Source organism: Corvus cornix, chromosome 7 (genome assembly GCF_000738735.6).
Source record: "Corvus cornix cornix isolate S_Up_H32 chromosome 7, ASM73873v5, whole genome shotgun sequence".
In the NCBI taxonomy this organism is placed as follows: Eukaryota; Metazoa; Chordata; class Aves; order Passeriformes; family Corvidae; genus Corvus; species Corvus cornix.
Window position 1 is genome coordinate 38,648,541 of NC_046337.1, and position 26,076 is coordinate 38,674,616.

Genomic DNA, 26,076 nt, shown 5'->3' on the forward strand with positions numbered 1-26,076 from the left:
TTGGGTGAATAATACTAAAATCTAAAGCTTACCAAAAGCCAAATTAAGGAGGATGGCATGAGGAGAAAGAAACCCAGCTGAGGTGAAAAATACATTTGTGAGAGGGGAAATTCAATAGTACCTGAAAGCAGTTAAATATTCCGTGTCTCCCATGGGCGGATCCAGGCCACCAGTAAATGCCATGTTCACATTGAAACCAACTCCTGCTCCTGTGCCCACCTGGAAAAGGGAAATGGGACTCTTAATGAGCGAATTCTGGCAACACATCTTTGCTGTCTTGATGTTCCCCCAGTTGAATTTGAATTTGGATTCAGTAGTGAGGTGGTAATGAGGTCGATTTTTCCCTGGTCCCCGAAACAAGAGGGAGAACAAAGCTCCTCCACGCTCAGAGCTTTATGGGAGCTGAGGACCAGTGGTGTTTGACTGCTGCTCACCCAAAAAAAACCCCCATCATCAACTGGACCCTCTTGATATTTTTGCAGCAGAGTGCTGCATGTAATACCTTTCCATAATTCATTTTCAGCTTGATTCAGGAGCACATCTTATATTTCACTACAGTTGCAACTGAGGGAAAAAGCATATTTTAATCAGAGTGAGCTCCCCCTCTGCTGGAGGAAAATAGAATTCACAGAGAAGGGATTTTGGCTGCTTGAGGGACACGTGGGTGGGAGATGTAAATATATCCCTCTCCTTGCTTGTACTGCAAATGTCCCCGTCTGCCCTGCCTGCAACCACCTGAGAGGGAGGGAAAACTGAAAAATAAACCAGGAGTTTTCAGCGATTTTTTTTTTTGTTTTTTTGCCAAGAAGGTCTTTGCATATGAAAATAGAGAATTAAGAAGTGAAAATGAATGTGTTGCACAGCTGGATAAAACTGCATGGCTTTCATTGGAAATTATTCCTTGTACTGGTGCAAACATTTTTGCTAGGAAAGCACAGGGGTGGGTGTTCATCTGTCCACAGTGGGTTATTTATTCACTGTTGGCTCAAATCAAACTTATTTTGTATCCTTTCTTTTATTTGGTCTAAAACAACACATCTAAAAACACATCTTACTCTTTTAGTAAACCAGATGACTAAAAAGCAGGAATTAAGGCTGATACAAAGGGCTGTTCCTTCACTACAACAGTGATGGAGTGGCACCACGTCACATTTAAGTTTCTTTAGAGGTTGAAATGGAAACACTGAGGTTTTCTCAAACAGAAAATGCAAAATTGACAGGGGAAGAAGTTCTCAGGTGTCACCTGGAGTGTCTCAGAGCACTCTGTGTATTCCATAAAATTTCCCTTTGCTAAATCACTCTGAAGGACCACATTTCCTGCCAGCCCAGAGGGAGAGGAAGGATGCATCCATCCAGAGCTCAGCTCCCGGCTTCAGTGGCCCAGCCCTCCTGCTGTAGGCTCTGAGGACACCACCAGGAAAGGTGGATTTGCTCCAGCAGCATCCATGACCGGTCCTCAAATCCCACAAACCTGGGGTGGAGGTGCAGCCATGGTGGTGGTGGTGAGTGATGCCTGGGCAGGGCCAGGAGAAAGAAGGGGAGGTGGAGAAGGGGAGGTGGAGAAGGGGGGGTGGACAGGCTCCATGGCTGTGCCAGAAAAACCGACTGCGGGCGGTGCAGCCATGGACAATCTGTTCCTTCTGCATATAAGAAACAACTTCTGCCGAGGGAGGGGAAATCCTGAACGGGACACGGAGTGCTGGGACAGCTGGAACAGGTTGTCCCACAAGGGCTGGAGAGCTTAATTGCAGTGACTCATTTGCTGCTCGTTAGCCAAGCTGTCCTGCCAGCTCCGGCCGGGACACAGTGCCCGCGGCTGTTGGATCACACAGACGTGGCGCGGCCTTGGATGGCAACACACAAACCCAGAGGACCCCTGTGAGGTGGGAAGAGCTCTCTCCAAGTCTGGCAGGGGTTCCCCAGGATTCTGGGACCCATGTGCTCACCTCGTCGGGAGCACCGCTGCCTGGGAAGAAGTTGCCGTCGTCGTAGCGATGTAGTGAGATATAAAGAACATTGGGATCGTTGTAGAAGGCCTGCTGAGTACCATTCCCGTGGTGGACATCCTGCAGGGACGGGAGGATCACAGGAGGGAGGTTAATCCCTCAGTAAAACATGGATTAAAGGCAGCAGTTTGGGATTTGGAGGGGTTTTCCTTGCTGTTGTGCTTGGTTTTCTCCAACCCGGCTGAAGCAGTTTCTGGGGAATGGGAATAACCCGCTTTGCACACCCGGCTTCAGGTTACACTCCTTGTTTATGAACACAGTCCTAAGTGTCTGCCAAACTGAGACAGGGGCAATTCACCTGGATGCAAAGAACCGGATTCACACCAGTCTTGGGGGATGGAGACACCAGGATAGTGGGATATTTGGTGCCCCAATCTTTAGTCAGTCTGTGGGGTGAGCACTGGTACAAATAAAGCTCTGCTGGGCCCAGGTTAAACAGCACGACCCATGAGAGATCCCCTATTGAGCTGCTGTGTGGTGCACAAACACAGCCTGTGACAGGACAAGTATTCAAAATGCCCCTCCCTGACATGAAAAACAGGTGGGAAGTGAGGAAGAAAATGTCCACCCAGTAGGTCCAAAAGGAAAAATAAATCCATTTTAACTTGTGAGTTTAACCTGTGGGCGATTTGTGGCAACAGAACCAAAACTCTTGGCTGATATTCAGTTGCTCCAATGCCTTCCCAGCCACACAAATCTATTAAAAAATAAACATCTATACATTGCCACAGCAGAATCCCAAAGAAGCCCTTTCTTTTTATTTGAAAATCGTGGTCCCCTTAAGAACTTTTTCTCTGATTAAAACACTTTTACTCAGTTAAACCCCAAAATTTTGGCTTGCAGACAACAGGCAACAAGTTCTTCACTGACTTACAACGTTTGCCCTTGCTAGAAGAAACCCACCCAGAACAATTTCCACCTGCTCTCCCAAAGGGAAAGAAAGGGGCATTGACTCACCCAGTCCACTATGAGGATCTTGCTCACGTTGAGCCTTTGCTGGAGCAGCTTGGCTGCGATTGCCACCGAGTTAAAATAGCAGAAACCCCTGGAGAGGGGAGACAAGAGGAAAAGAGAGGTGTTAATTACAGATTCCCATGGTCCCAGTGCATCCATCACCTAGCTGGAACGCAGGAGGAAGGAATTCCTTCTGCTCTCGCTCTTCTTTCCTCCCTGGAATCATGAAATGGTTTGGGTTGGAAGGGACCTTAAAGCTCATCTCATTCCAACCCCCTACCACGGGCAGGGAGAGCTTCCAGTAGATCCATTTCCCACTGGAAGTGCTGAATTCCAGCAGCAAGCTCTAGGGAAACAGGGAATGTCCCACTCTTGCCCAAACCCACTGCAAGAAGAGGCTGCAATGCTGATTCCTGCTAGAAAACATCCCCCTGAAAGCACTGAGCAGGATCTTACCCTGCTCCAGAGAATTTGGGAAGCTTTGAGTACCATACATCTCATCAAGCAACAAACAGGAATTGCATAGCCATAACCAAACGGAACTCCTTTGGAATTTCCAGCTCCGGATCCCCCATGGAAGGAGCACTGGAGCAGAGATACTCACATGGGTGTGCTCTCCTCCGCGTGGTGACCCGGGGGCCGGACAACAGCAAACCCATTCTGCACACAAAAAATAAGGGAAGGAAAAGGTCAGAGGGACAAGGATGGATGCAGGGATTGCAGCCAGAAGCCTTAATCCTGCTTGGGAACTCTGGAGTTGCTGCTGATGGATTCCTCACAAGGCCATGGCACTGGGTGATGCTTTCCCTCGTTGTGGAGGGGGGAAAAGGTGCTGGACATGGCACAGCCCCGAGCAGAGCCCTGCACAGAGCACAGCTGAGGGCTGTTTTCATACCTTCAGTTCTCCCGTGGCCACCTTGAACACCAGCTCAATGACACAGCCCACGGCCAGGCGAGCGGCGCCGGACGAGTGCACCTCGTTCCAAATGGTGTCACTGTCGACCTGGGGGGGACACACAGGAACCAGGTGAGGAGCAGGGAGGGCAGCCAGGAACCGAGAGGTTAACCCCTGTTTGATAAAGACATCGCTCACATGGAGCGACAGCACAAGGGGAATGGATTTAAACTGAAAGGGAATGGGTTTATTTCGGATATTGGGAAGGAATTCCTCCCTGTGAGGGTGGGCAGGCCCTGGCACAGGGTGCCCAGAGAAGCTGTGGCTGCCCCTGGATCCCCAGAAGTGCCCAAGGCCAGGCTGGAGCAGCCTGGGACAGTGGAAGGTGTCCCTGCCCACAGCAGGGGATGGAATGAGATGTTCTCTCAGATCCCTTCCAACCAAACCATTCCGTGATTCTACGGCTCTGTGACCATGGGACCAGCACTTCTCTTTAACTTCTGCAAGAAACCAATCCCAGACAAAATGGAAAGGTCTACGAAATAATTCAGCGATTCTTTAAAACTAAGAAAAATAAAGAAGGATGTTCAGTGATGGGCATTTAAAAGACAACAGCCCAGGACTGACAGCAGCTTCCCAGGGCAACCACAAGCTCACCCAACCTTCAGTACCAGTGCTGACTATGCAGATTTGCCGAATAGCTGACAGAACCACCCTATTTCCCCCCCGAAAATGTGCAGACAGGCCATGGGCAAGGCAAGGCACCCCACAGGCATGCCCGTGCTGTTGTTATTGCAGACCATGTCCCAGATAAATGGGACATTCCTCACCGGGAAGGATCACCAGCTGTTCTTCACATTTTAGTCTGCCCTGAGTGTACTTGTGAAAACAATGGCAAAAGGCAGAGATGGGAAGAAAGGGATTGTTTGTTGTGTCTGGCTCACTGAGCCGTGAGGAGACACAAGTGGCCCCACAGAGGACTGATCCACCTCCTTCCCAGCCAGGCTGAAGCCATGACTGGAAATGATTCCAGCTCTGTGATCATGGATGGTTTCTGGGAGCATCCACCCTGAGGATGCTTCGGAAGCCACAATAACCTAAGAAAGCACTTGGAGAACACCAAAACGCCTCTGTGTTGTGGGAAAGCCCTACAGTGACTACTGGTGGCCCCAGGGCTCCTCTGGACCCCTCTAAGTTTGGGCAGTAACAGGGGAACAGAAGCACGATGGAGTTTGAGTTACACACGCCAGCTCCAGGAATCCTGGATCAGGACTGCACACGTGCAGGGGAGGGGACTGACCTGAGCAGGTCTCTCCAAAAGCTCTCAAAAAGTGGCAAGAAGACCAAGCTGCTTCTCCTCCCCACTGACCAGCGCGATAAAGCTCTGTGAGGGTCCATCTTTGGGCTCCTGTCACTGGATCTGACCATCCACGAGTGTATCTACCCCATCTTTGGGCACATCTAACCCATCTTCGAGCAAATCCAACCCATTCTTCTTGGTCTTTGGAAGAAAATGCCTCAGGACACCAGCAGGGAAGAGCTCCCCTTCCTGCCTGGGCGCAGCGAGTTCAGGGCTCCTTCCATGCATGCAGGATTGCTGAGGGCTCTCTTCGCTCCCTGTGAGACACCAGGGGAACGGAAATACAAAACACCCAAATTCACGAGTCCTAAGAGGCCAGCAGGCCCTCAGATGGCTGCTGGGGACAGGTTTTCCCACAAAACAGACAGGATTCAGCAGTGCCAGAGCCAAGCACTGCCACGTTCAGGCCCCTGCAGAAAGCAGGCTTATGCCAGCAGCATTCCAGGAAGAACAAGGAGAGCAAGGCAGAGAGGATTTGCAGTGCTATTATCTCTGCAGGAAGAAATGGAGTACTTCAGAAAAAAGCCTTTTACAAGGAATGTCCACAACGAAACCCAAAGAGTTTTTCCTTCCTCATAATAAAAAATTACAATTTCCTTACAATTATTTCCTTCCTTTAACAAAAACTCGAGGGTTTTTTTAATTAATATCCACGATGAGGCTCCTACTCACAGTGTAAATTCCTCCTACTCACAGTGTAAATTCCTCCTACTCACACTGTAAACTCTCCTATCCACTAATGTGCCGCTATCTCAGAATTAAATGAGCACCTTACAAAAGATTTCCATTATTCTACTATTTAATTTAGCTGAAAAACTACACAGGTAAGAAATTGAGCACCAGGACAGGCTGACACAGGTTGTACCAGAGCTCCAGACCCTGCAAAGTGAAGGAATTCTGCTCTTCCCTCACAGTGGAAGACACCCCACCGTGTCTCCTCCTGCTCTCAATTAAATAATCCTCACATTCTGTTCCCTCTGACTTGCTAATTAGTTCCTCCTCATCTCCATTCCACGGAAGTCCTTCCCGTGGTCTCTGCTCTGCAAGAACTTACTCTGCTGGCACAGTTTAAAATCGTTGATACACTCTCATCAAAGCCCTTGCACCCAAAAATAGAATCACCCACTCCGGAGAAGATCAACAACACAAACACCTCTTAGAGATGGAGATCTTTAGATATTTTTAGAACTCGTGCAGAAAAATGAGGCAGATCTTCGGATATTTTTAGAATGCATGCAGCAAAATGCTACACAGGAAAGAAAACACGTTTTATCAGCTATCCCAAAATCAAGCTTTGGAGTGCTTTGAAGAATCTGGATGCAAGTGTGCTGGGATGGTCTTGCAGATTTTCAAAGCTTAAACTCCTTTCTCCAAAATCTTCTTCTGATTATCCTGGATTAGGCAAGGCCGTGGTGCGTGGAAGTTGGATGTCGGAAAGGGGTGTGAGCTGCAGAGGAGTGAAGCTGAGCAAAATTCCCAAGTGATCAGCAGAAATAAATGAGTGGTGTTTCAATCAGAGCTCACATCTGTTGATTTCAGTGCTTCTGTGCTTTCTTTCTTCCTTTCCTGCTAGGACCAGACAGCTGTGGAAGGGAGGAGGTTTGTCAGCCTTGGGAAGGCTTCTTGGGATAAACCGACGAGGAAGCACCTGGGAACAAATTTAGCCTTCTTCTCCTTGATTTCAAGTCACTGTCAATGAATTTTTAATTGAAAGAGAGAGTTTGAAAGGTGTTATAAGATGAAGGCATTTGCTCTAAGCTGTTTTCCTGCTGCTTCACTCCAAGAGCTCCAGGAGCGTGTGGACAACACTCTCAGGGACAGGGTGGGATTGTTGGGCTGTCTGTGCAGGGCCAGGGGTTGGATCAATGATCCTTGTGGGTTTCTTCCAGCTCTGGATATTCTGTGATTCACTCTCCTGCCTGTCCTTCACCTCGCTCGTTGTTGAGGAGAACTCATGGCTGCCCAAGCTCCATCCTCCATCCTGAGGCAAAACAGCTTCTCCCCCCCCAAAACTGCCCTGCACCCCCCTCCAGACCCATCCTTCCTTCTCATCTACACCACATCCCCTAAGGAAGAGAACCACACTTGATTGCTTGCAGGGAAAGAACCTGGTTTCAAAGCTTTCCAGCCCCTAATTTCAAATATGACACCCTCAGCTCCCGAATTCCAACCATCAGCCATCATTCAGCTTTATCCTGCTCCGGTATAAATCCAGGACAGGACCTGTCCTACATTACTCTACTGATCTTTTAATTTGTTTGGGGCTTTTTTTTCCCTTTCCTTTTGACTTTATTGCATCATGTTTGCCCCCTGAAAAATATCTGGGCGGGGGGGGCGAAGCAGGGGGGAATGGCTTCCCATGGAGAGAGGGCAGGATGAGGTGGGATACTGGGAAGGAATTCACCCCTGTGAGGGTAGAGAGGCCCTGGCACAGGTTTTGCTGATAGGATTGCTAAAACACTGCACCAAAGTCAGCAAATACTCAGTACCAAGGGTCTGTGGAGACAACCAAGCAGCAATTCACTGCCAGCACCATCTTTATTGGGAGCGTATCAGGAATACCAGCACTGAGGCGCTTCCTGCCCTGATTTGGGATTTAATGCAAGACTTCTGGGCCCGTGCTGGGCTCAGACACCGTCTCTACTTGTTACCATTCAGTCTTCATTTGCAAATGATAATTTTTTTTTTCTTTTTTGCTTTGAATGGCATGCCTGACTGCAGGGCAGAGTAAATCCAAACCTTTTAAGCTCTAGCCAAAAATTTGCCATGAATTAGGCGACTGCAGCATATTTACAATACAAAATAAAATATCTCCACGAGTGGCGGTACGAATAAACGACGATTATTCTCTTTTTTTTTTTCCCCTTCTCTTTTTTTTTTTTTCTGACGGGTAATTTTCAAAGCAGCGATTTTGCAAAGACTCAGGAAGAAAACAATTTTGTTTCATTTCCATAACAGAATCCAGACCTTGAAAATTCAACCTCACGAGCTACAATTATGCAGCAGAACTACCACTGTGAATTTTCAAACACAATGCCTTTTATTGTCTCTTCTCATTCTTTTCCCCTTCCTGTTCTCCACGATTTTCTGTTCTGTCACCCTCCACAGAAACTCTGGAGCAGAAAGTCTAACTTGAAAGGGAAACTTTTAAGCTCTCAGGCTTCAAAGGGAAGAAAGAGAACCTTCGAAACAAGGTATTTGGGGTTTTTTTGGCTTTATGGGAACAAACAACAACAAAAAGTCTGATTATATGGAAATGTAACAGCTGAAAAGTAACATTCAGCTTTTCCACGAGGGATGGAGGGGTATTTCAGTCACCTCCTGGAGAATCCACGTGGATTATCCTGGAGCTGGAGAGTAAAAGATGCCAAGTGCTGTTTCGCTCCAGGGCAGCGACGTAGCAAGCTTGCTGTTTACATCAATATGTCCTTCACCATCACTACTTCAGGGCCACGTTTTCCACCTGCCGTGGGAGGCAGGCAGCTCTGAAGTCCCAGGACTGAAGACAAAACACCTCCACAGCACGAGCACGTCTTGCTTTCCATAGAGAAAAGCACTTTGGGATGCAAGGGCTGCTTCCAAACGCGGCAACCCCTACTCCATCAAACATCCCTGCCTGGGAAATGAGGTTTTTCCTCCCCAAAGGCAGAGCCCAAACACGCCTCTGGATGTCACACACACGCTCGGGCTCTCCGAAAGGGCTCCGAAAGCCTCACGCTGCTTTTGAAGGAAGGCACGTGAGGCCGAGGCACCCCGCGCCCCAGGCAGCCCCTGTTTGTGGGCAGCATCTGGCTGCAATTACCCACTCGATGGAATGCAAAGCAACAATTCCTGTTGCTGAGGGGACCGGGAGAACAAACAGGACATTATTTACACATTAAAGGGAGTTACTCACCCCGACACCACCGCAAGGCAGCCTGACAAACATCGACGTTAGGGAACCTGCGGGGGGGACAAAAGAACGCACCCCGTGAGTCAAAAAGTCAGAGGTCACCAGATTCTGGGGCCAATTTTGTGGCCATGCCGCCGTCTTTGTGAGCACAGAAACAACAGACTGGGGGTTTGCTTCCAGTTTTCAGCCAGCCCTGTTACAGCAGACAGACAGACAGACAGACACACACACACACACACAATGCGCACGCCTGGGCTCCTGCAAAAGCTGTCTGTAATTCACTCATCTTTATGCAAAGTTTGGGTGCCGTCTGATGTTTCAAGACTATACATGATGAAGATGCCACCAACGATCGCTCAGCGTGTCTTCTCAGAGGAGCACTTTAACCCCTTCCCACCGAGGCAGGACAGGAAACCATAAAAACACCCCATTCAAAGTTCTGCGGGGCCCCTGAGCAACCTGGTCTGGTGGGAGGTGTCCCTGCTCATGCAGGAGGTGGAACGGGATGGCCTCTAAGGTCCATTCCCACCCAAACCATTTGGGATTCTGTTGCTGGAAGAGGAATTAATGCATCTGGACTCATCTGAGCTCCAAGTGAGATCCATTCTTTGATCAGACCCACATGGAAGTTGCTGGATCATCCTGCCTCGGACCTCCTGTCACATCTCTCACTGATAATCCACCCGTTATTTCCATATTTACCTTCTTGACAACAATTTAGGATTGCTCCCCACAAATTAAAAGCAGCCTTATTTGCCTAAGTTTCGACTTGTCCAGCAGGTTCCAAGTCTTTCCACTGTCCAAGGAAAGATGGGTTTGTATCTTGTACCCTTGAGAGGACAAGGGTGAATGGCTTTAAACTGAAAGAGGGCAGGGATGGATGGGGTATTGGGAAGGAATTCTTCCCTGTGAGGGTGGGGAGGCCCTGGCACAGGGTGCCAAGAGCAGCTGTGGCAGTGCCCAAGGCCAGGCTGGACATTGGGGCTTGGAGCAGCCTGGGACAGTGGGAGGTGTCCCTGCCCATGGCAAGGGGTGGGATGGGATGGGCTTTAAGGTCCCTTCCCACCCAAACCGTTCTGGGATTCTGTGATTCCATGAAGGCACACGCCCCTTTTCATTTGCAGAAGCTTAACAGGAAACATCCTGTGTCTTGAAAAGCCTTACAAGCTTTTTCCCTTTTAGGCTGAGGCTTCTCAGGCTTTTTTCCTCCTCACAGACCTATCAAAGGGGAAGAGTTTACACGGAGCCATCAGGAACCTGCCAAGACACTCAGCCCTAACAAACTCCCATTTGCATCCCTAAACCTCACACAAAGCTTTGCCCCCAGCCTTCAAACCTGCCCTTAATCCACCCTCTAACGTTTAAAGAGCTGGTTTGTAAATTTGGAAGCCTTTTAAACCCCCCAGCGGGAGAGGATGGCTGAAGGAGGAGTTTCCCCTCTCCCCACGGAGCTTTTCCCTGATATCCTCGCTCAGGTCCTGCCCTGTGGAAGCCATCAGGAAAGAAGGGGGTCATGTGGGCTGGCAGCCAGTGCCACTGTCACCATCTCGAGGCTAAAACGGTGCCACATGGGCTTAGGAAAGCCCAGTTAAGAGCTACTGGACATCCCCTTCTACTGGAGATCCTTGGGGAGCAGACTCGCAGCTCCAGGGCTTTTCTGGAAGTTATATCCAAACAGGGAATGTTCTGTCCTGGAAAGCCCTCAGGTGTTAGAATTTCTCCTCTCTACAGGATTAAACTTGATCTCTACAGGCACTTTAAAATGAGTGATTAAAGCCATGGGGGGCACAGAGCTACAGGAGCAGAGGCAGAGCAAGAGCTGCTTCCCCCACAGGTTCTCTACACAAACCGTGAGGAATGGTCCAGCAATTTGGGTGTCCCCCCAAAGACACGGTATCTCCAAAGGCATCTGTGGAACTGTTGAGACAGATCGTGCCCAGAGCCAAGGAGGGAGTGGAAAAGTATCCCAAGAGAATCTTCTCAGATCCCCCAGGGAAGATTTACCGTGCCTTCCTTCGGGCTGACGGTTTTCCACTCCCAAGCACATGACATCATAAATTCCTGGAAGTTTACGTCCTGATGGAGCTATCATTCAGCTGGAGGTGTCTACTTTTGGGTTCTCTGGCTTTAAAGAGGTGGGAAGTGAGCTATAAATACGGTGCTAATTGCGTGTTTAACTACTGGCTAATGGCTTCCCTCTCTGGGAGCTCATGGACACACTGAGCAAAATGTTTCCAGCTCCTTTGCTGTGGCCACTACATCATGCAGGCCATGGAGTTAATCCTCTTTTTATATCATCCAAACTCAGGCTAATCCCAAAATAAACTTTCTCAACGTCTAGGCTCCTGAACTGTCTCTTTTTTTATTTTTTTTTTCCCTGCTGATCCCCACGTGAGAACTTCCCAAACTGCCCCTCCAGCCTACTGCTGCAAAAAGGCAGGAAGTAAAGGGAGGTGATGATGACTCCACGGAGGTGCTAAAATCTATGTGGTTTGGTTGCTTTGGGGGGGTTGGTTATCTCAAAATCCACCCTTTAGGATTTTTGCTGGGAAAATACCATTTTTTGGATATTTTTGTCTGTATTTTACCACAGACATAGCCCTGTTTCAGGAAGATTCAGTCTCCAGTGAAAAGGATAAACAATCCCACCCCAGATTAAACAAATGCAGAGGCCCCTGCATCTCTCTTGCTGACTGTCCATACAAACCTGACAGGGATTTGTTGGTGCCTGTGCAGCTGGCTGGGGGGCTGCAGATCCAAACCCTTGGGAGGGAGTTCCAGCTCCTCCTCAGCCATGGATAACTTCCTAACACACAGAGTGTCCAAGGATAAAACAAACTGCCTGAACTATCTTTCCTCCTCAGGAAAACATCCTTTTAGGTTCTGAAGACATCAAAGGAAGGAGGTTTAAGCTATCCAGGGTTTAGGGATCTGCCTGAAGAGAGGGAGATGGATTTTGTGGGGACAGATGGAGCTGGGAACAATCCTCTTGGAGCTGCACAGGGCTAAGGATGGAGGGAGGCCCAGCATCTCAACCCTCCACGCTGCTCAGTCAGCACTGTGGGTGCCAGGGGTCAGGAAGGGGGATTTCCCCCCAGGGAATGATACCTAGGAGCTTCTTGCTGTCCAGTTTCTGCCTGTTCAGAGGGTTTGTGCCGTAGAGCAGCGTGTGGGCTTCCGAGTGAACCGTCTGCAGCTCCTCCAGCGTCGCCTTCCTGCCACGGATGCACTGGAAGGGGAAGGAGAAGGGTGGTGAAATCACTGCTGAACTGCTCAGCTCTCATCAAAGAGCTTTCCTGCTTCCTTAGCAAGCCAGCAAGATGGACAGTACAACACTGAAACGGCTCCTCAGGTGGAAAAATTCGGGTTTTGGGTTAATCCCTGACTCACAACATTTATTTGCTCGACATAGAAAGTCATCCTCAGACTCGTTCAAGATAAAGAAGGAAACTTTGAGACAGGTGTTGGCAGGAGCTGGTGGGGATGAAGGAAAGGTGGCCAGAGAGATAAGGGAGTACACCCTGCAATGGCAGGGCAGAGCTTGAAGCAAGCCAGCAGGGAATTAAGGCCGAAATTTAGCATTTTTGGACAAAAAGAAGAGTCTGGTGAGGCTGAAAGTCACCGGTGGCCAGGAGGCAAACACAGCTGGAAAGCAGGTGAAGATCAACAACAGCTCCTGTCGTGAGAGCAACCAAACTGCCAAGTTAAGCACGGAAATCAAGGAAAATAAATGTTCCTTAAGGAAATCAGCAGGGAATTAAGGACAGTAATAGTTCCCTGGGATCCTACAGCGAGGAACTCAGACATTAGAGAACATCTGTAACACCCATTGAGGAGGCCAGGCAATTAGCAATGAGGTTCTTTTGGTCCCAAATAATCCCAAAATTCGATTAAATGGGTATCCACAGACAGAACCAGGTTTGAAAGGGATAAATGAGGGCAGGACAGGGACATTTAGGCAATGGCAATGCTGCCACCACGTGGATGTCTTATCTGATGGCTTGGGAACATTCCCAGCCAGATCCTGACACTGCTGGAATATTTATGCTCTGGGATTCAGCCCCCTCAGATGCTCCAAGAATTGATGAACACACACTTACACTCACATTTATCACCACTGCTGTTAGTTACATCTAACAATTACTCGTTAATTTTGATTATTAATCTCCATTCTTTCCATTTCATATCTAAGCTTTTCCCTTCGCCTGCTTGCTCTTAAAAATGTATCAAATAAATCTAATTTAACCTCTTGTGATGGAGTGGTGCTCAGTGCCATCCTCCTACCCCCATTCCTTTTACAGCATTGACCATTACTCATTACAGAGCACAAAAAAGTTATTAAACCACAGAAAAGTTGTTGCTTTTGCTGGAATCATTGGAAGGATAACAAATGAGAGGGTTACATCATGTCTTGCTCTTGTCTTTGGCATAATAATAATATAACAGCAATAATAATATAGTGATAATAATAATAATTAAAAATAGCAACAACAATAATAAAGCAATAATAACATTATTAGTAATCCTAAAAGCCATCATGTGGCCTTTGCTGGTGTTTTCCTCACCTCACACTTGCCCCGCAGCCCCGTCTCCTGGAGCCTGGACCAGATGCTCTGGATCCTGCCCGCGTGCTCGGGGTGGCTGTTGGTGTTTCCACAGGTGCACTGGTGCTTCAGCATCAACGTGTCGTACACAAGGCCTGCGGCACAGGGGACACAATTGCTCTCAGCTTAAAACAAACACCAAAAAACTGCCACTTTCAGGGCAAAAAAGGGCGTATTTTGCACTTTGGAGTCAACGGCTCTAGGCCAGAATTGCGTGTTCGAGCAGGAGCCACAGAGAACTGAAAATCCAAACCTGCATCCAGCCCTTCCTGTGGAAATCCTCAAGGGATATGAGACTCCAGAAAACAGAAGAAAAGTGGTCAGTTTGGGGCTTTTTTTCCCAAGAGAAAGGTTTCTTGCAGGAAATGTCTGTATGAAAGTTGGTCCAAGGGCTGGAGCCCCTCTGCTGGGAGAGCTGGGGGTGCTCACCTGGAGAATGGAAGGCTCCAGGGAGACCTCAGAGCCCCTTGCAGGGCCTAAAGGGGCTCCAGGAGAGCTGCAGAGGGACTGCGGACAAGGCATGGAGGGACAGGACACAGGGAATGGCTTCCCACTGCCAGAGGGCAGGGCTGGATGGGATCTTGGGAAGGAATTCCTCCCTGGGAGGGTGGGCAGGCCCTGGCACAGGGTGCCCAGAGCAGCTGGGGCTGCCCCTGGATCCCTGCAAGTGTCCAAGGCCAGGTTGGACATTGGGGCTTGGAGCAGCCTGGGACAGTGGGAGGTGTCCCTGCCATGGCAGAGATTTAAAACCAGATAATCTTTCAGGTCCTTTCCAACCCAAGGTTTTCCATGATTTCTATGGACTCCAAAGGTCTTGACGAGAATCCAAAGCCTCTGAGGCAGCAGCGGCAGGAGCCGGTCCCAGCTCAATCTGGGAGCTCCAAGGGGCTTGCAGGGATCTAGGAGCAGCCCTGGACACGCAGCTGGAGCTGAGGCTGTGCCCCTGCATGCTCCCAAGCCTGGCTCCAGCTGCAGTCCCACCTCCTGGCTGGGTGTGGGCACATTGTGCCATGGGGAATCTTGGCTCCCTGCCCTGGCCCCGGCACCCACAGGACTCCAGCGTCAGGGGAGGTGTCTGGCAGCTCCTCGCTCTGCTGTAGGTGAGTGCAGAGGGAAAAAACACCCCCCAAAAGCCAAACCACGCTGGGTTCAAGGGAGAGAACAGAGCCCTGGTAATTGGCTGCCCTCAGGTCAGCCAAAGTTCACTCGGAGGAGGCTGTGCTGCAAAGCTCTCTCGAGGTCTCCCATGTTTGATGCACAGCATCAAACACCACCAGGAGCTGCTGGGCCAAGGCAAGCTCAGAATTCACCTGAGGAGAAGCTTTCACCCCAGCCTGAGTTTAACTGAACAAGTGCAAGGTCTTAAACTAGAAGAAATTTAGATTGGATTTACGGAGGAAATTCTCGGCTGTGAGGGTGGTGAGGCCCTGGCTGTCCCATCCCTGGAAATGTCCAGGGTCGGGTTGGACAGGGCTTGGAGCAACCTGGGATAGTGGAAGGTGTCCCTGCCCATGGAACTGGATCACGTTCAAGGTCCCTTCCAACTCAAACCACTCAAGGATTCTCTCCCACTCCAAACCTGGCGTTTGCAGAATCTGGTTCATCACTGGTTCTCCTCTCCCAAGGGTTCAGTGATAACAGCAGTGTCTCAGCGAAGTCCTTCTGTGCTGCAACCACACGTCACTCATCATTTCTCTTTCCTAGAAACCAGCCCAGTGGAAAAGGGAGCTGTTCCCAGTTCCTTCCTGTGGCTGGGGACACACATGCACACTCACACACACACACACACAGAGGGAAGCTCGGCAATTTAAGCTTAAAATACAAAACTACACTGGCTGTCACAAGTTAATTGAAGTGGTGCTGGAAGCAAGACTCTCTTCAGACATAAGAACAATCATTTTTAAAGGTCAGCACTAAAGCAAAACCAACTGGCTTTTCTTGGCAGAACAAACATATGATCTGAGGTTCAGATAATTATATTGCTCTGCACGGGAGAGAATAAATGCCTTCATCAGAAAGGAAAAACCCTTTAATGCAGAACATCAGAATAATTTGTGGACCCATTTTTGCAGGAGATCAGAGACTGGATAATTGGAGCTATGCAAATTAATGGCCTAACCTGAAGATCCTTATTCAAGTGTGTAGAACAGGGCAAGCACAAGTATTCATTAAAGTCACGGGGGCTGCTCGAGCTAGAGAGGGCAAGTTCAAGGACTGGCTTTCTGGGAGGAAGGAAAATTAAATGTCATGCTTCGGGACATCAAACTGATTGCTGGAAGGATTCAGGAAAGGCACGGCTTTCACTTTGATGTGGAGTAATGGACATCATGTTTGAGAGCTGCAGTATGTGGCTCCTTCCCCTGCACCTTTGAAGTCTCAGGTGTTGGTCACCGAGAGAGACAGGAAAATAAAATATACATCAGCCCCAGAACTTCCAGCTGTCTGCAGCTAACTCGGTCCAGGGAAAGCATCAGCTTTCTGTGTTATTTCTATATAATATCCCACACATGAAAGGGAGGAACAATTCCCCTGTCTGTTGGACAAGGACTGATCTCTTAAGGACCACATCCACATCCAGAGTGATCCCGGTTGGCCTGATTAGGGCCATTCAGCGAGCTTTGCTCCCTGCAGCCCTCTCACCAACCCATCACACCAATTCCAACCCTCAGTCCTCTGCCTTAGGATCAGTCTCCAAAGCAGCCACTTATCAGCCAGATGGATTTTCCTCAGGAAAAAGAAGCCTGATGCACTTCAGCACTGCTTGCTTTTGAAAAATACCCAAGACTTTCATTTCCTGCCTTCCAAAGAACAGCTCAATCCCGGTGATTAAGCTTCAGCATCCACCTCCAGAAACACAATCTCCGACACGCCGCCGTGGACAACTCCAGCAAAACATGAGGCAATTTCACTCACACACATGCTCAGCAGCTGAAATGCCTTTCCTTCCCTTTCTCCTGCTTCCATGCCCATGGCAGTGGGTGTTCTTCCCAGCCTCTCTTAAGCAGACAGTGCTGGTTAATTAAACCAGTCCTGCACCTCTTATGAGACCTAGGACTAGCTTTAGGTCCAGCACAGAGGTCTTTATGCTTTGCACCTTAATTAGTGACAGTGAATGCCTGATTTTATTGTGCTTCCTCCTCCACTCACCCAGCATAAATGCAGAGATGGAAGGGAAAAGAAAAGTCAAGCCCTTGGAATCTTAACCTGGGTAAACGCCATGAAAATGGTATTTTACAGGTGAACTACCCGAAGCATTCTGCACCTCATCACTGTGTGCAGTGCTGGATAGAAGCAGTGTGATATTCCACCTCTTATTTCCAGCCACTTTTTTAGTTTTTCAAACCCTGCCTCCAAGGAAAATAAACCCTGACACTGGAACAGCACCTTTTCCAAGCAGCACAGCTCTCAAACCTGCACTCTTACTGTTGCCTGCAATTTTAAACGAAATTCAGGGTCACGGATCTGAGTCAAACATAGATCCTCTGGTAGGAAATGTTATTTATTGTATGTCCAGAGTCTTGCATGTGATTGATTGGGCAGCTTCAACACTGGTGGAGGAGGAGGGAAGAAAGGGAAGGAATGAATAATCCTTTCAAGCAGGGCCAGGCTTCCTTGTTTTGAAAGCCCCAAGGTTTGGGGTTAAGTGTATTAGGAGCTCAAATTTCATCTGCTCTGACCCTGAGCCAGGGGACTTTTCCTTGCACCCTTGGCAAAAGCCAAAATCTATTAATTTTGTGAGAACTGACGGCGTTAGAAATGCAGCTCTGCTGAAATTCTGGGGTTCAACATCAACAACAACGAATAAGAGACTTTAAAGGGAAAAACGGAGCCGTTCCCTGGGTTTTTCCAGAGCTGACAGCACACGCTTCCCAGCCTGCCTGCAGCCAGGAGCTGAGGAACAAAGTCACACTGAACATGCCACTATTACTACACCAGCAGGGCCTGAAAATAAACCCGATTCACAGCACTGAGCTGAGTGATGCAAGAAGTGTAGGTTAAAAATGGAATAAAAGCAGAAGTGAGAGGGAAACAACATCATGAGTCGCTCTTATTTGGGCGTTGTGGATTTTTCTCCCCCCTCCTTTTCCTTTTCCCAGGGAACACATCACATTGCAAACTGTTCATTCACAAAATAAGAGCCTGACATTTGGGGGAGAAGGCGGACTTCGAAATCAGTCCCCATCACCCAGCACGGGGCTTGAGAAGTCGCACGGGAAAGCAACTTCCAGCAGTTGCTAAGGGTACTGAAGAGGCCGAAAGGATTTTGGGGAGAAAAGCTGGTTGTCAGGATACAGGAAGAACAATTTGCTTTTTGTTTTTAATCTTGGTGGGGAGCTCACAGAATCCCAGGAAGGTTTGGGTTGGATGGGACCTCAAAGCCCATCTTGTTCCACCCCCTGCCATGGGCAGGGACACCTTCCACTGTCCCATGGTGCTCCAAGCTGGCTGTGAACACTTCCCGGGATGGGGATCAACACTTATTTTGCACTCATGCTTTCCACCAGACAAATGCAGGACTGCACTTACTGTTTTCCTTCACAGGTAAGCAAACACTCTTTGGTCTCTGTCTCTTCAAGACAACACGAAATCACCAGCTCACCTCATTTTTCCTGACCTGCGGGCACGGACTCCTGTGTTACAGGAGGAGGCAAGGCTGGCAGGGAGCCCGGAGTGGATAACTTATGGCACGAGATTATGGAGGGGCTGGAGAAGGTGGAGGAAGCAGAGCCAGCATTGCACTCTGTCCCTCAGGGGCACTGGCTCTCCCTGCCTTGCCTCTAAATCAGCTCTGCCACAGCCTGGGACTCGCTCTGTCTGCCTGGAGACACAGAACTCCAGGGCTGTGCTGCTGCTGGTGTGGGCAGGTTGTTTTTGCTCTGGGGAAGGGACATGCAGGACAACAGGGATGACTCAGTCTGCTCCTTGAAGAAGGCAGGACGTTACGGAGCACCCAAACGGGGATGAGACGCGGAGCCCACGCTTATGGATTGGCAGGGACGGGGAAGAAAATCTTAGCATCGTCATCATGGAATGGTTTGGGTAGGAAAGGACCTTAAAGCTCATCTTGTGGGCAGGGCTGGGACACCTTCCACTTCCCCAGGCTGCTTCAAGCCCCATCCAACCTGGCCTTGGACACTTCCAGGGATCCAGGGGCAGCCACAGCTGCTCTGGGCAACCTTATCACCCTCACAGGGAAGGACTTCCTTCCAACAACCCATCTAACCCTCCTCCCAGTCTAAAGCTATTCCTCCTTTTCCTGTCACTCCATGCCCTTGCAGAAAAGCTCAATGGAAGGCACACCAGTCATCCCCAGCCCCCCCAAACCTCACCTGTTGTGAACCTTGGCTTAGTGGGTGGCTCCTGCACGGACATGGGGAAGGTGGCCGAGGCGGGGGAGGACTGTGCCCGGGACAGGGGCCGGTGTCCCCCGAAGGACACGGGCATGCCGGCCGCCTCCAGCGATGCCTGGTAGTTCCTCAGCTGGTGGATCCGCTGCTGCTCCAGGAGCAGGGCTTGCTGTGGGGAAAAGAAGCAGGCAGCTGCTGAAAGGGCCTTCCCAAAAGGGTTTCTCAAGGCTGGTGGGCTTGGACTCCTTTTCCTCACATGCAGCAAATGAATGTGGTGTTTCTAGGGCCAAGTCAGGCAGGCACAGCACACGGAGCCCCAGCCCCGTGGGCAGGGACACCTTCCACCATCCCATCCAGCCTGGCCTTGGACACTTCCAAGGATCCAGGGGCAGCCACAGCTGCTCTGGGCAAATGTAGTTCCTGACATTCCTGGAGGACATGGATGAGCTCCATTACACTGTGCTACCTTGTTACTGGATTTATCACCTGCAATCCACAAGCCTCCGGTGTTTTCCCCCAGAAATGAGCCTGGCTGGAGGCTCTAGGATCTCTAATTCTGAAGCAGGAACACCCTCCGCTTGTCCCCTGCTTCCTTGCACAGTCTTTTTCTGGAGAAATTAATTTTAAATCATTAAACCAAAATAAAATCCTCTGCTGGTGGCTAGTGCTCTGGAATGTTAGCATACACTTTGTCTTCCCAAAGAAACAGCCACAGTGATTGTGTTTTGCGCAGGTGAGCCAGACTCTCCTCCCAGGGAAGGAATCACTGATTTTACACAGAGTTCCTCTACCCAGCCAACCCTCAGGAGCTGGTTCCCCTCAGAGTCTCCCCCTCGGAGCAGCACAAGGTGACTTCCAAGCTCAAATCCACGTTCTACACCCCAACCCAAGCGCCGGACTCGGCGCTCCGTGAGCTCACCTGGCGGAAGAGCAGCTCCTGCTCCGCCTGCCTCTGCCCGGACTCCAGCTCCTGCTGCGGCTCTGCCTCCTCCTCGTCACTCTCGATGGGCTCCTGCTTCACCTGCACCACGCTGGCCAGCGCTGGGGCCTCCTTCTGGCCCGCGGCCCTGTCGCCATAGGGCTCCTCCAGCAGGGCCTGGTGCTCGCGCAGCTCCTCCTCCGTCTCCTCGGGGTGGCTCTCGTGCTGCCGCGCCGGCTCCGTGGGTTTGGATATGATCTGAAAGCAGAGAGCCCATCAGCGAAGCGCAACTCACCACAGGGGAAGCTCGCCCTGTCCTCCAGACTCACGGGAAAGAGCACTTCTGGGTGGTTCCGCCTCACAATCCAGGCCCGGAACAATCCAGGGAAAGGTCAGGGCAACCTCGGCATGAAGGGCTCTGAAATCCCGTGGCCCAGGTAATGACACCCCCTCATTTTCCACTCAACTTTCCCTCTGAAGGAATAAGGGCCTCTTGTTCCTGCGCGCCTCCAGATGCTGCTCCATTCACAAACCCGCAGAGCAGCCATCGAGATGTTTGGCAATTAAATTCTGAAAGAATACGAGGGACACAAAGCCTCCGAGCGGGGTTTTGCTGCCTGTTTGTCCAATCTCACCTCGAATCACCCCCTGCATTTCATCTGTGAGGCTGAAATAAAGATTACTTGAAAACCTGCACTCTTAAGAGGAAACTCAGGACACACAGCTGAGAGCAAACCTCAAAGCAGCACTGTTCTAACCTGACCTCCCTAACCAGACTCAGTAAACTCCTCTGAGAGCTGCTCCTAAACCGAAAGGAACAATTTAATTTTCACTGTAATTCACTCAGACTTTTTTAAGTTCACTGGCAAGATAAAATTCACGGTCCTCTGTCTCAGACTGCTTATGATTTTTATTTGGGATATAAAAAAAAAACCCCAAATGTGACCTGTTTTTAACACCAGCATGGGAAAACCAATCCATTTCCTCCCTTTCAAAGAGCTCAGGCTGCCCCTGCTCCACAGGCTTAAAAAGAAACTGCTGCACTTTGAAAGTTGTCAGGGCAAGGTTTAATGAGGATTAGGTCATTGGTATGGAAAGCAATATTGATTTTAAATCTAATAAAGCTAAATCAAAACATGGTTATTGAACACATGCAGGAGGAGGGACTGTTTGTCAGTAACTTGCTCTTTGAAGAACAGTGGCTCCAACCTGGAATTAAGCCTTTTTTCCTCCCCAAAATTAGGAAGGAAGGTTCTGCCATACAACTTAAGCAAGGCAGAGGGGCAGGAATGGAGTTAAATCTGGCAAGGGACAGGAAGGGCATGAAGAAAGAAAAGAGGAAGACCAGAGAGATCCTGGTCCCACTGCTGAATGAGGGAAGGCACCCGGTGGCATGTGGCACAGAAAAGGCCACAGCACTTAATGCCCTATTTAAGACCATCCTTCAGGAATCCCAGGACTCTGACACCAGAGGAAAAGTCTGGAACAAGGAAAACTTCCCTCGCTGCAGGAACTACCAGGTTTAGGCAACACTTAAGAAAACTTGGATATACTTAAGTCCATGGACTCTCATGGGCTGCACTCACAGGTGATGGGACAAGAGACCATGGGCACAAATTCAAACCCTTGAAATTCCTTCTGAACACAATAAAACACTTTTTTTTTCCTGTGAGGGTGGTCAAACACTTGAACAAGTTTTTCAGACAAGTTCTAGAGTCTCCATCCTTGGAGATCCTCGGGCAACCTGCTCACGCAGGGACACTGCCCTCAGTGACCTCAGGAGGTCCCTGCAAAGATTCAGGGATCAAAACCCCTCAAGGATTTTTGTGAGGTTCCCCCTGCCCCCCCAGTTTCATTCCTTACAACACACACTGAATATCCAAACCACATTAAGCTAAAACTTCTTCCACCAATTTTCTTTAAGCCCTCTTAGGCTTGATGAATATAATCTGTTTTAAAGATAATTAAATCATCACAAACCATCTGCTACTTGTGGTTTTTCTCCCTGCTTGGATCGAAGGTCTCAAGCTTTTGAACTTAATACCTTTTGAACTTCTGAACTGCACAAGGTAATTGCTGGGAAAAATAACTCACAATGCCACTGTCATACCTAATGGGAATGAGAGGCCGTGTAAGTCCCTAGAAGTTTTAAATTATTCCTGCTCCTTAAAAATGTGAGAATTAATTGAAAAGCACAGTGAAGGTTGAAAAGACCAAGTGGTCAATGACAAGGACATTTCAGACATTCCGTCTGCTCTCCCTTTGCAGAGGGAATCTCCTGGTCTGTCACCAGCTCCAGCTGCAGCAACCCTGCCCTCAGAGGACGATTTTGCAGAGAAGACACTTTGTTCCCAACACATTCCACATAATGCACTGACTATCTGCATCCCAGGCCCATTAAAACTCCCTAAAAATCTTCCATTTGTGCAGTTTTACGAGCACGTGCTCGTGCAGTTGAAAACTGGAGGGAAACAAAGTGCAAGGGGCTGGCTGTAAAGGTAGCACTGAAGCTGCTTGTAAATGTTTCTGGAATAGTAAACACAGAGCACCGTAAATAACTCCTCCCTCCCTTAATTAGCTCTCTGGCTTCCTCTGCCACGAGGTTACTCCTCTGTTTTCATACCCAGTGGCCTCTGGCTGTCACAAAGTGCCACCACCATGAGCCTCTGGTAAAGGCACTGCCTCTCCAGCCTCGGGCAGAGAACGACTTCACTCCGAAATAAATTACAGCTCTCTAGTCACAAGCATTTTTAAAAGGCTCCACGCAGCTGGCAAGAGTTCTCCTCCACAGCTTCGAGATACAAAGAACAGAAATTAAACAAAACCCACAAAACAACAAAGAAACACCACATAGCAAAGCCACGTCATAAATACAGGGAAAACCAAAGAGTTCGTCATTTTTCTGTGGAATGTTTCATGAGGGGGAAAAAGCTGCATTTTTTGCTAGTGACATTTCAGCTGCCATTGGATTTGTCCAGCAGATGTGATAAATAGACTCACAGATTCATTAAGGTTGGAAAAGACCTCCAAGACCACCAAACCCAGCCTCTGAGTACCACCAGGCCCATCAATCCATACCAGCTGCTCCAGGGGACACCTTTCTCTACAGTGGCAAGCTCCTGGGACACTGAAGACCTTGAAGGTCCTACTAAACAGGTTAGGGACAGCTATTTACACATCAGAGACCAATGAGGAGCCCCCAGCACAAAAATCATGGAATCCCAGAATGGCTTGGGCTGGATGGGACTCTGATCCCCACTGGTGGGTGGCACAGGAGGAAAACCAGAGGAAGAGAGGAGGCAGGAAGCAAAGGAGGATGTCACACTAGCTCAGCCCCGGCCATGCCATGATGTGCAGAAGGCAGTAGAAACCTCCTTTTCCTCCCTCTGGAGTCAAAGGACAAACTCCAGGAAGAAACAGAACAACTCTGGACAGCTGGAGACACAGCTTTGATGAAAATGAGGAAAAAACAGAAAAAAAAAGAGATTATAAAGGCTGAACTCATTTAACTCGACATCACTCTTCCCATGTTCCCTTTGGGGTCTAATTTTTAACTTTTCCAGACTAAGGGGAAACGAGAGATGATAAGGGATGACGGGGAGAGGCTGACTTGGGCACCAGCCATGTAGGGAGCTGGCAGAGCCTTCTGCAGCAGCCAAAGCCTACAGAAATCTCTTGATCTGGTTTTTTTTCCCCCTGAAGTGATGAGACAGCAGGGGAAAAACAACTGTCTGAGGCAGCCTCAGTCCTGCTGCTGGAAGGACCAGGAGACTGTGGAGCTGCTGTGCGTGGAGGGAACAACCCACCTGCAAGGCTGGATGGGCCTTGGAGAGAAAACTCTTCTGATGTTACAAATCACAGAATCCTTAAGGCTGGAAAAGCCCTCTCAGACCATCAAGTCCAACCATTCCCCCAGCACCGCCAAACCCACCCCCAAACCGTGTCTCCCAGTGCCACATCCACACGTTGTCTGATCACTTCCAGGGATGGAGACTCCACCACTGCCCCCAGCAGCCTGTGCCAGTGCCTGACCACCCTTTCAGTGGAGAAATATTTCCTGATAATCCAACCTAAACCTCCCAGGTTTGAACATTAAACCTGCAAAAGAGGTGGGATATAGAAGCACAGGGTGACGGTGGAATTTCAGCTCACTGAGAAAAACAGAATGGTTTAGGCTAGAAGGGATCTTAAAGCTCATCCCATTCCCTCCCTACCATGGGCAGGGACACCTTCCACTATCCCAGGGTGCTCCAAGCTCAGTCCAACCTGGCCTTGGACACTTCCAGGGATCATGGGGCAGCCACAGCTTCTCTGATGATTATTCTTACTATTTTAAAGTAAAACAGTGTATTTTTTCTCGGTTGCCTTCCTGGAAACAGCAAGACTTGTTTTGGCTGCAGTCCCCTCAAAAATTTCATCTGCTGCAGACACCTAACAGGGAACATTTAGGGCCAAAATCTCAAAGTTTGGAAAAATCATATGGAATTAAGAAGAGCCTTATTTCAGAGTATATAAATATATAAAAGACTTCAGGAGTATTATTTACGGGAAATCCACAAATAAAAAAATTAACAGGCACTGCCATTGGTCCTGTTAATAATTAAATATTCTTTTCTTTTATTTTTAGCCGTGCCCTTAACTCTCCTACACACGAGGGTCCTAAAATATCCCCACATCTGGGAAAAGTCTTCTTCCATGTCAGCACTTGGATGCTGTCCCACGGGATAAATCCGCCACACGCATGCAGCGCTAGCACCAAAGTGATTTTAACTCGTGACTCCTATAAATCAAACTCTGGGAAGCTGCCCCTCTGCCATCAGTTCAATTAAACCCTCTCTGCTTCTGCTGTGGAGAGCGATGGGTCCCAGCTCTGACAAAGCTGGAATTCAGAGTGCTCCAGTGGCTCTTCAGCTCCTGGGAGGTCTGGGAGAAAGTCTGAATGAGCTCAGCGGATACGTCACGGCCAAGGCTTTGGAAAAGCTTTAAAAACCTTGATGCGACAAATCCCCCCAGCTGACACTGGCCTGAACAAAGAACCCCAACTCACTGCCCCGCATCCCACGGCCCTGGTCTTGAGGAGTGTGTGGAGGGGGGAGGAAATGGGATCCCTCTGGAGCAGCGGCTCCCCAGGGCCCCGTGTGCGGGGCTGACCCAGGGCCAGGGCTGGCACCCGCGGTGGCAGCTCTCCAGGAGGACAGCATTGACGTCAGTGGCTTGTGTAACCATCCTGCCTCAGCCCAGCCCATAAACGAGGCTTTGGGGGTGGTTGTGTGTGGGGGGGGTTGCGGCTTCTTCCACTCTTTGATCCAGCCCTCGGTGGTTGTGTTTTCTCACAGGACTGGAACAGTGGAAACATTTGGAGGAAGCTCTGCTGTAAATGAAACCGCCGCGATCCGAACGGCCGCCTGCCATGGGCTGGTCCTGAGCCCCAAACTTCCTGCTCCTGGAATTGCTGCTTTCCCTGGGACTCCTTGGGAGGAGTGTTCTGAAAGCCTCAAAGCAGGACAAATCCCAGAATGGGTTGGGTGGGAAGGGACCTTAAAGATGATGCAGTTCCACCCTCCTGCCATGGACAGGACATCTTCCACTGTCCCAGGCTGCTCCCAGCCCCAATGTCCAGCCTGGCCTTGGGCACTGCCAGGGATCCAGGGGCAGCCCCAGCTGCTCTGGGCACCCTGTGCCAGGGCCTGCCCACCCTCCCAGGGAACAATTCCTTCCCAAGATCCCATCCAGCCCTGCCCTCTGGCACTGGGAAGCCATTCCCTGTGTCCTGTCCCTCCAGGCCTTGTCCCCAGTCCCTCTGCAGCTCTCCTGGAGCCCCTTTAGGCCCTGCAAGGGGCTCTGAGCTCTCCCTGGAGCCTTCTCTCCTCCAGGCTGAACTCCCTTAAGTCTCTCAGCCTTCCAGCAAACACTTCAATAAATCTGAGTAACTTCCCTCACAAATACTTCCTGGTGTTGTCATGCCTTAGAGAGGTCCAAGGGTGAGAAGTCCAGGGATGAGAGGCCCAGGGATGCTGGAGGTGGAGCCCACACACACACCCGCACTAGGGACCCCAAAATCGCGCGCTTGGAGCTGCTAGGGAGGAAGAAAGGCATTG

At 49.6% G+C, this 26,076-nt stretch overlaps 1 protein-coding gene across 11 annotated transcripts in view; it reads right to left on the reverse strand.

Annotated features, from left to right (window-relative positions):
- Positions 1–26,076, reverse strand: part of HDAC4 (histone deacetylase 4) — a 175,475-nt gene that overhangs the window by 16,032 nt on the left and 133,367 nt on the right. For all 11 annotated transcript variants that reach the window (XM_039554556.1, XM_039554557.1, XM_039554555.1 and 8 more), the window contains 10 exons: positions 19,979–20,236; positions 19,042–19,228; positions 13,673–13,806; positions 12,216–12,336; positions 9,111–9,157; positions 3,856–3,963; positions 3,565–3,620; positions 2,964–3,051; positions 1,947–2,066; positions 122–219 (listed from right to left, as the gene is read on the reverse strand). In XM_039554556.1, the coding sequence (XP_039410490.1) occupies positions 122–219; positions 1,947–2,066; positions 2,964–3,051; positions 3,565–3,620; positions 3,856–3,963; positions 9,111–9,157; positions 12,216–12,336; positions 13,673–13,806; positions 19,042–19,228; positions 19,979–20,236 (1,217 nt within the window). The remainder of the gene's footprint in view (positions 1–121; positions 220–1,946; positions 2,067–2,963; positions 3,052–3,564; positions 3,621–3,855; positions 3,964–9,110; positions 9,158–12,215; positions 12,337–13,672; positions 13,807–19,041; positions 19,229–19,978; positions 20,237–26,076) is intronic.